Source organism: Apium graveolens, chromosome 6 (genome assembly GCF_009905375.1).
Source record: "Apium graveolens cultivar Ventura chromosome 6, ASM990537v1, whole genome shotgun sequence".
NCBI lineage: Eukaryota > Viridiplantae > Streptophyta > Magnoliopsida > Apiales > Apiaceae > Apium > Apium graveolens.
The window spans coordinates 105397291-105414582 of record NC_133652.1 but is presented as its reverse complement, the minus strand read 5'-3'; the positions used below and the strand labels follow the sequence as shown (position 1 = coordinate 105414582).

Genomic DNA, 17292 nt, shown 5'->3' with positions numbered 1-17292 from the left:
CGGTTATTGTTTATATTACTTGCTGAGCTAGTTAACCACCCTTGCGATCCTTTGTGTTCTTTTCCAGTTAAAAAGGAAACTGTTGGTAACGAGGATCCCCAGACCAGTACCCGGGCAAGGATTCCAGGTTGAGTGTTGGAGAGTGCTACCAAGAGTATTATGCAATAGTTACAAGTTTTTGCAAGTTTGTAAGAACACTTTGTTGTAAGTTTAAATAGTTGGGATTTGGAAAGTTATAATAGAAGTTAAGTTGTGGCGTGTTTTATACCTTAACCTGTTGTGATCCGTGGATGTTTAGGGTCATTTCATATATTATCTTATATACAGGTTTATATTGTGTTGTGACCCCAGAATTTATGACCCAGATTTGGAGGGCGTCACACCTGCTATATATTAGTACTTAGTACTCCAGCTACTTTTGCACAACCAGCTCGTGTTAGTACTCCGAAATTCGGCTCACACAGCTCGTGTGTATGTCTGCACGGTTCGTGCACAGCCCGTCAACCCGTAACCCATAATTATTCGCGTGCCGGTTACGAGTCTTTTATTGCCCGGTTCAAACCCAGTCCGAACCCGGTTCATTTCTCAATAGGTCGGTTCAGTGTTGAGGTTCCCAGTTCCCAACCTGTATGTGGCACGGCCTGGACTGCATGGCCCGCACAACTGGCCGGCATTAGCAGTGACCCTAGTGGGAGTTGAAATGGTTTATCGTGTGATTTCAGGGTTCGGTTTTTTCTTTTTCTTTTTTTTTTCCACTCAAAAGTAGAACCAACCTTGAGTGAGTGCGATGTGTTTGACTGCACAGAGCCGTCAAATTGCGTGGGGCATTGTTTTAGATGTATATGTACATATGTTTATACTTTTTTTTGAAAAATAAAAAAAATAAGTATAACTTTTATTTCCTAAGGGGAAAAGTGTATAACTAAAAGTAAGGTTGAAAAATATAAATGTTAAATAATTATAAACTATTATTTTAAAAAGAATTTAAAAATTTATTATTAACCTTAAATATTTAAATAATCTATATATATATATATATTGAAAACAAATTCATTAGTAAAGTATGTAATATGAATGTTTACTTTTGATAAATAATTTTGACTACTAATCTTATTAACTTCATTAAAGTTAATGGAATACAATAGCGGATACTAATTTTCTTAGACAATTTGTATACTGTATCATTTTTAATAATTCAATTTCTATGTGATAAATTTATTTTAAATTATATTTATATTCAATATTTACATATTTAATGAATAAAGTTAATTTAAAAAGTAAATATATATATATACATATATATAGGGAATTGCTCAAATGAGAACACATTTTAAAATGAGATATGAGAAATAATCTTAACCCTTCATTTTATAGTAATTATATATTTTTCTTTTAATCTTAACCATACATTTATTTCCCTCACTCATTCACCTGACTCTTTTTTTGACCCATATGTCTCTCTCCACCTCCTCCTTCCACCGTTACTCCACCACACCCCGCCTCTCTCTCCCCCTCTCTTTCTTTCTCCTCAATCATTATCACTCTCCCCCTCTTCATCTCATACCTCCACGGCCATCCATTACCGCTGCCGCTGACATCTTCTCACTGGTCAGAACAATAATCAACCTATTATGCTTCAAAATTAGCGACCAACAAAGATTTACACATCTCACGATTCATATTTTCCTCACAAGAATTCCATCATTTTCAAATCTGATTTATCACAAATTTCATATTTTTTGTTAGGTAGCATATCTGTACATTTAATTAGGTTAATTAGAGACTATGGTGATTTTTGGATTGGTAAAAGTCGTCGGATGATATTTCGGTGGTGTGGTTGGATTTTGGTGTATTCTAATTTATATGTTGGTGATTTAGATTTAAATTTGATTATTTTCTTTACGTTATTGGTGGTCAAAGTTTATTAAAGGAGCAAGTAGCCAGATCTGGTGGGCAGAAATAGTTGCGGGATGTGGTGATTTTTGGTCGAAGAAGGTGATTTTTTGTATTCTAGTGGTGATTTTTCATTTTTCGGGAATGATTTTTTGATTTTTTTGGTGGTGATTTTTGATTTGATTGTGGTGAATTTCTGGTGGTCGCCGGAGGTGGTGGTCGTCGGTGGTGGTGATGGCCGGAAATGGTGGTTGCGGGTGGTAGTGGTGGGTGGTAAGTAGAAATAAAATGATGGTGGAGGTCATGGTTGGAGGTGGTGATGATATTTAAAATGAGTGGTCTGGATTAAAAGTAGATTTAAATTATGTGGTGGAGATTAGATCTCATATCTCACCCTAAAAAGGGTTCTTATTGGAATAAGACCAGGGAATTGCTCAAATGAGAACACATTTTAAAATGAAATATGAGATCTAATCTTAACCCTTCATTTTATAATAATTATATATTTTTCTTTTAATCTTAACCATACATTTATTTCCCTCACTCATTTACCTGACTCTTTCTTTGACCCATGTATTTCTTCGACACAACCTCTCACCCCTGTCTCTCTCCACCTCCACCTACTTCCATCGTCGCTCCACCACACCCCACCTCTCCCCCCTCTCTTTCTTCTTCCCCAATCATTATCACTCTCCCCGTCTTCATCTCATACCTCCACGGCCATCCATTATTGCCGCCGCTGGCATCTTCTCACTGGTCAGAACAATAATCAACCTATTATGCTTCAAAATTAGCGAACAACAAAGATTTAAACATATCACGATTCGTATTTTCTTCACAAGAATTCCATCATTTTCAAATCTGATTTATCACAAATTTCATATTTTGTGTTATGTAGAATATATGTACATTTAATTTGGTTAATTAGAGACTATGGTGATTGTTGGATTGGTTAAAGTCGTCGGATGATATTTCGGTGGTGTGGTTGGATTTTGGTGTATTCTAATTTATATATTGGTGATTTAGATTTAAATTTGATTATTTTTGTTACGTTGTTGGTGGTGGGAGTTTATTAAATGAGCAGGTAGCCGTATATGGTGGGCAGAAATAGTTGCGGGATGTGGTGATTTTTGGTCGAAGACGGTAATTTTTGGTCGAAGACGGTGATTTTTCATTTTTCGGGAATGATTTTTTAATTTTTCGGGGGTGATTTTTGATTTGATTGTGGTGAATTTCTGGTGGTCGCCGGAGGTGGTGGTGGTCGCCGATGGTGGTGATGGCCGGAAATGGTGGTTGCCGGTGGTAAGTAGAAAGAAAATGATGGTGGAGGTCATGGTTGGAGGTGATGATGATATTTAAAATGAGTGGTCCGGATTAAAAGTAGATTTAAATTATGTGGTGGAGATTAGATCTCATATCTCACCCTAAAAAGGGTTCTTATTGGAATAAGACCAGGGGATTGCTCAAATGAGAACACATTTTAAAATGAGGTATGAGGTCTAATCTTAACTCTTCATTTTATAATAATTATATATTTTTCTTTTAATCTTAACCATACATTTATTTCCCTCACTCATTTACCTGACTCTTTCTTTGTCCCATGTGTTTCTTCGACACAACCTCTCACCCCTGTCTCTCTCCACCTCCACCTACTTCCACCGTCGCTCCACCACACCCCACCTCTCCCCCCCTCTCTTTCTTCTTCCCCAATCATTATCACTCTCCCCGTCTTCATCTCATACCTCCACGGCCATCCATAACTGCCGCCGCTGACATCTTCTCACTGGTCAGATAATCAACCTATTATGCTTCAAAATTAGCGAACAACAAAGATTTAAACATCTCACGATTCGTATTTTCCTCACAAGAATTTCATCATTTTCAAATCTGATTTATCACAAATTTCATATTTTGTGTTATGTAGAATATTTGTACATTTAATTAGGTTAATTAGAGATTATGGTGATTGTTGGATTGGTTAAAGTCGTCGGATGATATTTCGGTGGTGTGGTTGGATTTTGGTGTATTCTAATTTATATGTTGGTGATTTAGATTTAAATTTGATTATTTTCATTACGTTGTTGGTGGTCGGAGTTTATTAAATGAGCAGGTAGCCGGATATGGTGGGCAGAAATAGTTGCGGGATGTGGTGATTTTTGGTCGAAGACGGTGATTTTTTGTATTCTAGTGGTGATTTTTCATTTTTCCGGAATGATTTTTTAATTTTTCGGTGGTGATTTTTGATTTGATTGTGGTGAATTTCTGGTGGTCGCCGGAGGTGGTGGTGGTCGCCGGTGGTGGTGATGGCCGGAAATGGTGGTTGCCGGTGGTAGTGGTGGGTGGTAAGTAGAAAGAAAATGATGGTGGAGGTCATGGTTAGAGGTGATGATGATATTTAAAATGAGTGGTCCGGATTAAAAGTAGATTTAAATTATGTGGTGGAGATTAGATCTCATATCTCACCCTAAAAAGGGTTCTTATTGGAATAAGACCAGGGGATTGCTCAAATGAGAACATATTTTAAAATGAGGCATGAGATCTAATCTTAACCCATCATTTTATAATAATTATATATTTTTCTTTTAATCTTAATCATACATTTATTTCCCTCACTCATTTACCTGACTCTTTCTTTGACCCATGTGTTTCTTCGACACAACCTCTCACCCCTGTCTCTCTCCACCTCCACCTACTTCCGCCGTTGCTCCACCATGCCCCGCCTCTCTCTCCCCCCTCTCTTTCTTCTTCCCCAATCATTATCACTCTCCATATCTTCATCTCATACCTCAATGGCCAACCATTACTGCCGTCGCTGACATCTTCTCACCAGTCAGAACAATAATCAACCTATTCTGCTTTAAAATTAGCGACCAACAAAGATTTACCCATCTCACGATTCGTATTTTCCTTACAAGAATTCCATCATTTTCAAATCTGATTTATCGCAAATTTCATTTTTGTGTTATGTAACATCTATGTAGATTTAATTAGGTTAATTAGAGATTACGGTGATTGTTTGATTAGTTAAGGTCGTTGGATGATCTTTTGGTGGTGTGGTTAGATTTTTATGTATTCTAATTTATTTGTTAGTGATTTAGATTTAAATGTGATGATTTTCGTTACGATGTTGGTGGTCGGAGTTTATGAAAGGAGCAAGTAGACAAATCTGGTGAGCTGAAATAATTGTTGGATGTGGTGATTTTTGGTCGAAGACGGTGATTTTTTGTTTCTAGTGATGATGTTTTTTTCTGGGGGTGATTTTTTGATTTGACGGTAGTGATTTTAGGTGGTGGTGGTGGTCGCCGGTGGTGGTGGTGGTGGCTGGAAATGGTGGTTGCCGATGGTAGTGGTGGGTGGTAAGTAGAAAGAAAATGATGGAGGAGTTGAAGGTTGGCGGTGATGACGATATTTAAAATGAGTGATGCAGATTAAAATGGGATTTAAATTATGTGGTGGAGATTAGATCTCATATCTCACCCTAAAAAGGGTTCTCATTGGAGTAATACCCTATATAAGTATAGAATGAATGCCCAAAATACACCACTTTTGTGCTTCAACTGCCCAAAATACCAATTGGTGGTACTGTCCGCCTAAAATACCCATGTAATACGCATTACAGAAATGCGTATTCAACTTTTAAAAATTTAACAAAGAATATGCATGACAAGCATGCAAATCCCTTTAATTTTTTGTAAGGTACTCGCATGACTAACATGCGTATACCCAAAAAATGAAAGGGGCCCGCAAGGGTTGCTCAGTTGGTTAAAGTGGGGATAACTACCTCTTGGTTACAGGTTCGAATCTCACGGGAGGAGAATTTATGATATGCCTCCTAAGTTAGAGTCTTTCGCTTAAATGTGGTTTACCTTGGTTCGCGTGGTTTGCAGGCTATTGCGTGATCCCGCAGGGTTTACGAAGTGGGCATCCGTTTATGAGGATGCCTCCTGAGCCAGAATCTCTCGCTTAAATGTGGTTTACCTTGGTTCGCATGGTTTGCAGGTTATTGCGTGATCCCGCGGGGTTTATCAAGTGCGCATCCGTTTATGATTATGCCTCCTGAGCCAGAGCCTCTCGCTTAAAAGTGATTTACCGTGGTTCGCGTGGTTTGCAGGCTATTACGTGATCCCGCGGGGTTTACCAAGTGCGCATCCGAAAGGTAGCGGATGCCAGTTCCCTACGATAAAAAAAAGTGAAAGGGATGCGTATCTTTTGTTAATTTTTTAAAAGCCGAATACGCATCCCCCATATGCGTATTTCGTGGGTATTTTGGGTGCAGAGTAGCGCTAATCGGTATTTTTGGCGGTTTGTCCCAAATCATCGATATTTTGTTTTTCACCCATAAGTATATACTCACTCTGTCCCTAGAGGAAGTTTACGTACATTATTTGCACGTATTTCGAGATTTCTATAAAATATAGTTTCATACTTTTTTTTATTTTTGAATAAATATTTAAACATAAAACTTTTATTCAGAAATTTTTTTAAAAAAATATTATGAAATTATACTTTAAACAAGCATTGAAAAACGTGCCGAAAAATAACGTAAACAATCCAGTGGGACCGAGGGAGTATAAATTAGTTTTATTGTGATTGTTTTTGTTTATAATTCTTATTTATTATTATTTTATACTTATAATATATATTTTTTCTATTTTAATTTATCTAAATTATGTTATAAAATTATATTATGTATTTATTATATTTTATAATTTTTAGTTAATTTAAATTATTATATGTAGTTATTATTTTTTATTGAGGCATTTTTTTCAAATTTTATACTGGGCATAACAAATCTAATGCACGGCTCCGCTCCAAAGAATAATAGAAAGTTGGAGAACAAATTTTGTACTTTTGGTAGTTCCCCAGGAGGAGTTAAGATTTTTAGTTTAGGCAATTTTAAATTTCTAATTAAATATAACAATGGGAAAGGACAAGTAATCAACACAGTTAAATACTTTAATATTTAAACTTCAATTTCTATTTTTGAGACATGTAAATGATATTATTATTCATAACATGTGAGAGAAAATGCATAAAAAATTATAGCTAGTTATGACTTAAAAAATTATAATTTGAGTTTTAATAATAAAAATTGGAGTTTATTTCTCAATTTTTTTAAAGCTCAGGCTATTTAGTGAAAATCAACCTGTACAAATTCCAATCAAGATTCAATACCAGGATCCAATACTTAACTTTACTCATCCATTTCAGCCAGTGATGTTCCGCAAATCCTTTTTTTTTCCTTCACCAGATAAATCCATCTCATTTTATGTGTTATTCATAAACTAGCTTTATTTCAAGGATTTCTAACTTTATACCAGCCAGCCAACAGAAGTTCGAACACCACAAAATTGCACAAATAGATAAACATTAAATTCATTGTTACTCAAACACCCAACTGGCCTTGCACCTCCAAAATAGTCTTGGCCGAGTCCCTGAGCTGTTGCGCCTCTTCATCGGTAAGATGCACATTGGTCACACCTAATACTCCGTTTCGGCCAAGCTGTGCAGGCAAGCTCAAGAAAACTTCTCCGAAGTCGATGCCGTAGAAGCCCTTTGCAAGAACAGAGACAGGGTGGATCCTCCTCTGGTTCCTGAGGATGTCTCTAGCCAAGCTAGCCACAGAGTAGCCAATTGCCCAAGATGTATAACCTTTAAGATTAATGACTTGATATGCACTTTCAACAACTTCTTTGTGAATCTTCTCCAGTGTTTCCTTCTCGTAAACAATTTGTTGCCTTTCCAAGAAGCTGAGAACTGGCACTCCTCCAACACTTATGCTCGACCACAGTGCCACCGAGCTGTCACCATGCTCCCCAACAATGTATGCCTAGGCAAGCAATCACAATGTGACCAAATAGTACATATAAGGTGACATTATATGATAAGAATGCCCAATGGCAACTAATAATTTCATATCTGCTATCCAAAACAAAGTGTCCAAATGATATAACAATGTTAGAATGCAATTGCACTGGCGGCCAATAGGAATATAATGCATTTTCAATTTTAATCAGCTGATCTAGGAAGTACTCCATTTTCCAAAAACTAGTTTGACATATGCCACACAAACCAGGATGAAAAGTTGAATATTAAAATATCGTGATTGTTAATCATATAAAGATCATATCTAGTAGTAGAACCGTCCAAAGTGCCCTCTAGATTTATAGAATTTGTAAGATTCTACCACATCTAAGGATCCTGAAACTCATCTAGAAGTTCCTGCACAAATTAAATTTCGCCGGGTTTTAAGGTCCTTACTCGTCAACATTAGATTTCACAAATCCCACAAGTGAAAGATTGTTCTTTGACTACAGAGAAAATAGCTACAAAACACATGTTAGTGTATTTATTAAGGATAACACACTGACATAAAAGCGAACGAAGTTAATACAAATCTGGAAATCATCTGGTATTTTAGATCTTTTAGTAAATTTAATCCTGCCAAAATGAAATGAATCGCACGAATTTGTACCATAGACAAAGTCTCTGGCATCTGTATGGTACGAGTAAACTGTCAATGTAGGCAATCTTATCCTTATTTTTAGATAGAATAACTTTTCCATAGTTCGAACTCATCATATATAGCTGATAGCAAGTAGAGTAGTAACACATTGACTGTTCAAAAACATTTTATCAACAATTACCACAACTAATTATTTCCGCAAACAGCACAGGACAAAATAAACTAAAATCACACTTTTTAAAATGAGAAGATCAAGTAGCAGCGTGATCTCACCTGAACATCTTGAGCATTAACATCAAGATGATCCGCAATAAGGAAGCGAAACCTAGACGAATCCAAGTTTGTGCCAGAGCCAATAACCCGGTTGGAAGGAAATCCAGAAAGCTTCCAAGCAACATAAGTCAGCACATCCACGGGATTCGAAACAATCAGCAAGATCGCATCAGGTGAGTGTTTAGCTAAAGGCGGTATAATTGTCTTGTACATGGCCAAATTCCTCTGCAATAAATTAAGCCGGGACTCGCCCGGATTCTGTCGGGCTCCAGCAGTAACAATGCAAAGATCCGACCCGGCAGTGACATTATAGTCAACTGAAGCCTGGATCTTAGTCCTGGGTAGAAAAGCAGCCGCGTGCTGCAGGTCAAGCATTTCACCTATAGTCGTACACAAATATAAATTAAATAACAAATAATGTTGTATCATACTGAAAAAGTTAAATATTTAATTTATATTTGTGTACCATACCTTGAAGTTTATCAGGTTTTGCATCGACGAGCGCGAGCTCATCGACAAGATCTTGAGTGAGTATAGTTTGGGCGATGGCCATGCCAACGTTGCCAACACCAATAACAGAGACTTTGGTGTGGCGATTGGAGGGGGGAGGTTGAGAAGAACTTTTGATGGGTTTAAAAAAGGCTTGAGTTAAGTCAAGGCCTCCAGGGCCTAAGCTTGAAGCTGATGAGCTCTGATGCATCTTTTTCTAAATATGTAAGAGATCTTGTTTTCTTGATTTGATGTGGTCTGATATGCAGCAGGAGTTATCGTTTTATAGACACACAGATTTGTCAAGCATTTTAGAAAGAAGACGTTTTGAGTTGCTTTTTAATATTTTAACGGTCATTGTTTCGTAGGAGTGTATTTTCAGGTATGCTTACAACTTATAATGCTAGAAATTGTTGAATTAGATAAGAGCACATTTAAATTTATTCAAGCAAAAACTGGACTATAGTTTTGTTTAATATTTTGTAGACTTTTTGTGTTAATGAATTGTTTTGGAAATTATATAATTTTCCTTCTACTGGGAGGTGGACGTGACTCAATGCAACTCTGTTTAAAATAATTTTAAAAGCGGAAAAATGAGTTGAAATTCAACGTATATAAACCAGATTAAGCTTTCAAAAAAAGTTAAGAAGAGCAGGCGACTATGCGACTTTATACCGGGGTAACATGTAGAGCGGTCAATTCATCAGTGTATTTGTTATGAATGTCTAACTTACCCGTAAAAAATTCGAATCAATTCAATTCATTTTATTATGTGTTCATATTTATGTAGCTTTATTTAGTATTTTTATATCTTCATTTCATTTGTTACTATTATAATTGTCAAAATTATGAATATTGAACTATTATCCGATGGAAGGCTTAATTGGATTGGTAATCAACTTAATTTTAATATTAGTTTCAAAAAAAAACTTAATTTTAATATTATCATAACATAATCATATTCTACTCTTATATATTGCAGAAATAAACCGTAAGAAGAATCAAGCATAATTTGTCGAATTTTAAAAATTAAACGAGAGTAATTTCTGGTATGTATTAATCTTGACAAAGGTTATTATAAAAATACAGTACAAAGTCAAAAATGTAATATACATATCAGTTGGTTTACTTGCACCTTCTAAAAATATATACAAAGAGAATGTGGTACACAATAACAAAAAGCAACCGAAGATTATTTTTCTTATTAAAAAGTCAAATAAGGAGGACTAAAACAAGAAAAAATCACATGACATGCACCGGGTAAAGGATTAAGCAAATGGTTTTTAGGACAATTGTATAGTAGAATCCCGGTTTTCAACTCTTGTAACTTCATTACCACAGGCAGACTTAAAATTTTATATGGTGCAACTTTAAATTTTACTTAAATAAATATATAATCAAGGAATTGTCTATGAATTTGATGTTGCTTGATTCTTGCACTTGTCTCTACCGGAAATTGGAATGCTTTCTTTCTTTTAGTCACAGCTTATCTATTATATTATGATACCATAGGTAGAATAGAATACCAATTTCCTTCAACACAATCTGGAGAAATTAGTAACAAAAGCACTTTTTTTTTCTTTTTTACCAAGTAACAACAAAAGCACTTTCCATCGTGCCACATACCAAAATTACCTGATTAAATAACTCTTATTCTAACGACACTGGTCTCATTCAATTAAAAGCGGTGTTAGAGGTTTCAAATTGGATATCAAAAAAAATCGGACTAAGGATGATTAAATGAGTGCGTATAGAAGGGATTTGGAAATTCGACAAATATAATAATATTAGAATATGAAGACGGCTATGAAGGATAACATGTATGTTTACATTCTTTAAGAGCAAACTGGTAGGATGAGAAGGGTTTAATTCATGTAATGAACGAAAATTTTCACGGTATATATATGTCTATGGGAAGAAAATTATGGGTCAAAGTTATTTTCTCCCTTACTTTACATTGACCATATATTGTATCATATCATTGTATATTACTTTTTACCTAAAACACACATCTCAGTGTCAACACAAGCCGAGGGTCTTTTGTGAAAATTGAGGTTACGTACATTACAAGTACGTTTGGTTGGGGATACCGAGGCGGAGAATAATAAATAAAAAAAATTCATATATATTTCATGTTAAATATGATAAAATCTCCTAACAAAATAAAATTTTGCATGAAAAATGAATCAAATGAATCATTTATTTATCTAAACACAAAAATATAAGTAGAATCTTTTAGTTTATGCAAAAATAAATACTATAATCAATATTTTGATAGTAACTAATGCATACTTAAGTTTGTGAAATAGTTTGCTAAAATAAAATATGACTACAGATTCTCAAGATTAAAATTTCATATTAATATCATGAAAGAATCCGAATGACCGATGCGATACACGGGGACTCGGCATGCGACCAAGTGCCCTTGCTTCTTTGGTGTTCCCCCAAGCCTTCTGAGCTTGTCCATGATCCAAGATCATGTGAAGAATGTGAACAAAGAAGCTTGCCTGATAATTTCAAACAATGCTGCTGGAAACTAGCAACATATACAGGTTATGATCAAGCCTGGGTTATTTGGTCCACTGGTGAAATTTTGTCATAATGCTGAATTCGATATAAAGAAAGAGGCAACATGTGCAATTTCAAATGCAACTTCTCGTAGTAGCAATATTGGTCAAATTTGGTACCTGGTGCGTCAGAATATCATCAAGCCTTTGTGTGATGTACTAGTCTGCCGTGCCCTCTAGTTGTTACTGTGTGTCTGGAAGGACTAGTGAAGACCTTAAAGGTAGGAGAAGCTGAAAATAATTCCAAGAGGAGAATTAGCTATTATATGCTCAGCTAATCGACAAGGCCAAAGGACTCAAGAAGATAAAAATCCTGCATAGTCACGACGACTATTAAATCCGCAAGAATGCTGTTGAGATTCTTGAGACATACTGGTTCCCATATGACGGGAGTCGGACTATAGAGTTCCAACTTCTCCAAAGTTGACGGCAACCGCCAATTTGGAATATTCAAACTTGTGAGGGTAGATAATCGGGTGGAATTAACCAAGTAAAGTCTACAACATGATGGCGTTCATTTATTTCAGTATTTTAAAATGTCAAACAATATCTTGTGTTTTGTCAGGATTGTGGATTGTGGATTGTGTGAATTTACTAGTATTTTATTACAAGTAGAAATGTGTTTATCACACAATTTTTATAAAATCTTGAAGGTCTGTGTATTAAAAAAACTAGATTGTATTCCTGGAAAATTTTGTATAATTGCATCATGGTTGCAAAATCATTCCGAAATCCAAACATTTATGAAGTTCTTTGGTTGGAAATCGGTGGACAATATCATATTATTGTCAGATATACATAGTTTTACTTCTACATTGCAGTTTGATAAGGGGCTTATCTGAATAAGGCCCTTGTAGTTGGCGCAATATCAACTGCACTGAACATTATCTAAATAACATTGATCATGCTTCTGCATGTATGAACATGGGTGTGTTTGTTTCAAATTTTTACGCATCATGTACATTGTTCTGCAGGTAAATCTTGATTTTCCCATGTTAAAGGTACTAAAAATAATAATCGGGGAAGTGAGAAATTCTAGGGTTCCTGTGTCATTACTGTTGATGGCATTCACCAGCAGCTACCAACATATTTACCAACAGGTCCACCATAATTCCAGGTTAGATACGTTATGCTCACGACAGTTTCAGTGATGGATACTTTTCCTGAGGAACTGTTGTTTGAGTACCTGTGCTGCTATATAGTCATAGTTAAAAATATTTTGGCTGGAATCAATTTATGGTACTTGATGAGAGTTAATTATCTTTATTTGAAAAGAATCAGCAGCTGCTTAAGCTCTTCTGGGAAAATATTGCCGCTCTCAAATTTCAACATGAGAAATGCTACATAAAGCAATACAGAAATTTGTACAAAATGACCTGGCTGGATGATAAGTATTTAAGAACTTATTGATTTTTCTTTCATTTTCTTTTCAAATGTACTTTTATTTACTTTTATTTGTACTATATTCCAACATAAATTATTATTTTTTAATATATTGAGATTCATTAAATTAATATAAATTTCAAAATTTTATATTGTATAATTTTACATATATACATGTACTCAAATAAAATAATTTGTAAAAATAAAGAGTCTCAAATAAAATAAAATAAGAAAGTTGGGTTAAATGTTTGTAACAGAATTAATAGATGTTTCGTTAAATTTTGAAGATTTGATATTTTTACTTTGACATGTGAATGTAAGAAATTTATTTATTTGATTATTAGAAATGCTATCTTGTTAAAAAAATTCTTAAAGTAGACATGTTGAAATATTGAACGGTTGCTATTTAGGTAATTATTGTATACTCTTCTTTTAAAAGATATAATCACATTTGTTTCGAATAAAATATATAAGTAATCAATAATATATCAAGATTTTACTATTGTATGTTGCGTACAAAAATTATCATTAATAAAATTAAGTCTCAAATTATTAATTTTTTACTTGTTAATTTTTTTCTCACTTTTTTCTCATGTGATTGAATTAAATTTTTTTGAACGGATTTAAATTTTATTTGAGACTCTTTATTTTTATAAATTATCTTATTTGAGTACATGTATATATGTAAAATTGTCCAATATAAAAATTTAAAATGTACATTAATTTAATGAATCTCAATATATGAAAAAATAATAATTTATGTTAGAATATAAATTATATTCTAACATTGAAAAGAAAATGAAAAAAAAAAGTTAAACAAATTAGAGTAAGTTGATAACAAAGAAGTGACCGATAAGTTTTTAAATACTCACTACAGTCATTCCGTACAAATTTATGTATTATTTTTGTGACGCAGCATTTCTCTTTCAACATAAATCATAGTCTCCACTTAACAGGAACGAAACAATAGACATGCAAAAGACAAGAGATCAACAGTATTTTGTTGTTTTCTTAATTAGGTAGAATTAAGACAGTGAAAACAAATAAAATATGAAACCGTGTATTAAAGATTTATAACGAAAGCTGCAACTTGTTACATAAAGAAGAAGCAGGCTTGTTGCAATAATTTCTACCCTCAGAATTTCGGGAAATATTGTTTAATCCATAGCAATGTTGTAAAGATGAAGCGGGTTTAAGTAATTACAGTGCTTTTATTAAGAATATCATTTTGGGTGGTTCTATATAGTGAACGGAAAGTCCTATAAACTAGATTTCACAAAAATCCGAGAGTATAGTAGTACTACATGTGATAATAAGATCTAGTCTTTTATGTTGTGAATGGGAGGCTTGCGATGAGGTTGTGCATAATCCATAACTACTACATCTTCTATGATATCTTTTCCGTTAGGGTCTGCAGTTCCCTCAAATTCATGCTCCTCAGATCCCGATGTTGACAATGCTTGCCTCCTCCATCCCTAAAACAGAAATTTGCATAGCCTTTCAGAATTAAGACACTATAAGATACTGATGCAGAGAGTAGAGACTATAATATTTGGATGTGAATGCGTCTAATTTGCTTCTTTTCTAGGTGCACATATTGTTGTCAATGTTTAATGTTGTGCTATGTATATCTTGTTACATCCAAAGGAGACAATTGAAGAGTCCAGAAGCTTACTTAAACAGTTTGTTTACTAGAAGAATGGAAAAATATAGCAAGTATAACAGATATAGGTTTGTCTTGCCTGAATCTACATAGCATATACATCCGTATGGTTTTCATTTTTTAAGATATAAAAGGATTCACACAGACACTAAGAGATATATACACAGAGAGGGACGGAGAAAGGAGGGGACTGGGGAGTATCTAAATCTTTTACCTTTGTTATTTTTTTGGTTAGGGTTTCCTCAAAGGGATTCTCCTTGACAGGAACTGCACAAGCTAAACTCTGTTCAATATTTGATTGGCCAGTTTCAGCAAAATTATTTTCTTGTGCTTGAAGTTCCCCATCTCCAAAGTGCTGAAGGTTTGAGTTATGCACATTCTGCACAAGATTCTGAAATCAATTAGATTTTCAACTACCTATAAGCTACATTAGTGCATTATGTATCTATCTAATTGTGTGGGTTTATTGCACTTACCATGCCAGTGAAGTCGCCTTTGTTAGTATGTAGGCCTAGACTGCGGCCTTTACATGCATGCAGAGAAAGAAATAGGATGACATAAACAACACAAGACATGCTGAATGATGATTGTGAAATATCGTTTGAAGGTTGAGGTTTGTAAACTACTGCAAGCTTTCTATATGAGTTTGATTTTTGTTAGTAGGCTAGTTGTGTATAAGTACTGAATCTAAGAAGGAAGGGCATTTAATGTAGACTTCTTGTATTGTTTCAGAGAACATGCAGGTGTTTTTGAATGATAAGCCATGAAATAAAATCAAGGATTTTTTGCCTTGTTTGTCCCCTTTTTCTCACCTTTTTAGCAATTGAGGGACCAAAGAAGAACTAGAGATCGATAGGGAGATACGTAGATGCATGGATAATTGGACTGTATACTATTTTTCAATGGAGAGAGTTTAACCTTATTGTAAGCTTTACTTCTGCCGAAAGATGTCTTGAATGATATGGGAAGGTAAAATTGGTAGCATATATTCAGGAAGATAACTAGGGAATAAACCAGAAGGAAGTTTACTACCTTCTCATGTGTCTCTGCAGAAATATTCCATGCCTTCCTTTTTCAGATAAATTTATTCCATACCTCTCTTAAATGTCTGCATGGCGTAATCCTTTCCTTTGTTGTTCCACCTCAGCCATAATCAGGGAAGGGCCAGGAGTAGGGGCAATTTGCAGAACAAGTATTTCCTAGAAGATAAGCGGTTAATCGAAAATATTATGTATTCAACTGGAAGAATTTACTTTGATCCTTGGGGAGATTAGTTGATTAGCTATTGTATAAATTTTCCGAAGGGACCTAACAAAATGATATAACCGTCTCTTTATGTAGGTTGAAAGATTTATTTAGTTTTGGTGTTAATTACATTTCTGCTATTTTTATGTCAGCACAGCCTTTTTACGTTGGCACTTGTCAAATATTTGCCCATGTCTAGTAGAGCGTTTTTTGGATAGTTGCATCTGTAGACCCTTGCCTTGGCTGGCACTTGCTAATTCTTCTTAATTTTTTCGGATGATTAATGCTCTTAAGTTCAATTTCCTCGCATTTACCGATTTGCATTTGCAATAGAATAAGCTATGCTGCTCTGCAGATATAACATACATGTAAATGTGTCATGAACGACGTTGTGAGTGTGATACTTCAAGTTAAAACTTAAAAGCATGTCCATTTCCTATAGCAATACACTGATTGAACCACATGGTATTTCCAAAGATCATTTATATGCCTTTGTTGCAGCTTAAAACAACTGGGACCTACGGAGTATGGGAAGTAGGGACTTGAGTGTGAAGAGATTGGGTGACAGGGTTGCATGGCCAGGCCACCATTTTGCATTACCTGAGGCAGAATATGGGGACTACGAAGAAAACGCTACTGCTGTAATTTTCTAGCAGGCTGCTATGTCGTGTAGTCCAATGACGGTGTCATTTAACTGTATATCGCTATCTCTGACCATTCAATATGTATATCCTTAACCATTCTTATTCCTCCAGAAGCAGAGCAGAGCATACCAGAGGTCATATCATATTACAGCATGAATAGACAAAATTTGCTTTCTTCCGGACATTCGAGATTGTGATGGAAAAACTACATGTACTAAATAGCACTGGTGTCACTTATTTGGTCCTAATATTGGCTATAGATTTTTATTTATCCAGGCTGCCAACAATTGAATGCATATACCAGTTGCAGATATCTGACCCAAGCTCCCAGAAAGATGTTAGATATCCCCCCAACATCTGCAGCTCAGCCTCTCCTGTGAATTGTGCACCTGTTCCTTAATTTGAAAGACGGCATTGCTGTATTTGCTCCAATCATGAAGCCTCCCGTCCCACCAAAACGATAATGTGTGTGTGTTTTTGCACATTGGGGGGATTTCAGAACTGCGTTTTTGACATGGCATGTTTCACATGCTAGGTAAATTTGCTCTCTGAAGCACACATTCAAAATTTCGAAGTGAAGACCACTAGAATTTGACAGATCTCATATTAGAATAGTAAATTTTACCTGCTACGTTAGGTCTTCAATTTACCAAGAAGTGGGACAAGTAT

General features: G+C 35.0%; 2 protein-coding genes across 2 annotated transcripts; both read right to left on the bottom strand.

Annotated features, from left to right (window-relative positions):
- Window positions 1–7076: 7076 nt before the first annotated feature.
- LOC141667154 (L-lactate dehydrogenase B) lies at window positions 7077–9510 on the bottom strand. The gene is made up of 3 exons (XM_074473540.1): window positions 9104–9510; window positions 8633–9012; window positions 7077–7723 (listed from the first exon to the last, which is right to left on the bottom strand). The coding sequence occupies exons 1-3, from the start codon at window positions 9330–9332 to the stop codon at window positions 7280–7282; spliced, it is 1053 nt and encodes a 350-aa protein (XP_074329641.1). The 5' UTR covers window positions 9333–9510; the 3' UTR covers window positions 7077–7279.
- A 4599-nt stretch (window positions 9511–14109) lies between these two features.
- On the bottom strand, window positions 14110–15391 carry LOC141667590 (uncharacterized). Its single transcript, XM_074474138.1, has 3 exons — window positions 15211–15391; window positions 14949–15113; window positions 14110–14546 (listed from the first exon to the last, which is right to left on the bottom strand). Exons 1-3 carry the CDS (start codon window positions 15307–15309, stop codon window positions 14391–14393), a joined length of 420 nt encoding a protein of 139 aa, XP_074330239.1. The 5' UTR covers window positions 15310–15391; the 3' UTR covers window positions 14110–14390.
- Between the last annotated feature and the right edge of the window lie 1901 nt (window positions 15392–17292).

Bases quoted from the DNA above. Each gene is read 5' to 3' on its own strand.
- LOC141667154 (XM_074473540.1), bottom strand. From the start codon at position 9,332: ATGCATCAGAGCTCATCAGCTTCAAGCTTAGGCCCTGGAGGCCTTGAC. The intron at 9,013-9,103 runs GTATGGTACACA...GTACGACTATAG, and splicing joins AAAACCTGATAAACTTCAAG to GTGAAATGCTTGACCTGCAG. The intron at 7,724-8,632 runs GTGAGATCACGC...TTGCTTGCCTAG, and splicing joins TTAATGCTCAAGATGTTCAG to GCATACATTGTTGGGGAGCA.
- LOC141667590 (XM_074474138.1), bottom strand. From the start codon at position 15,309: ATGTCTTGTGTTGTTTATGTCATCCTATTTCTTTCTCTGCATGCATGT. The intron at 15,114-15,210 runs GTAAGTGCAATA...AATCTTGTGCAG, and splicing joins AAGGCGACTTCACTGGCATG to AATGTGCATAACTCAAACCT. The intron at 14,547-14,948 runs GTAAAAGATTTA...TTTCTGTTTTAG, and splicing joins TAACCAAAAAAATAACAAAG to GGATGGAGGAGGCAAGCATT.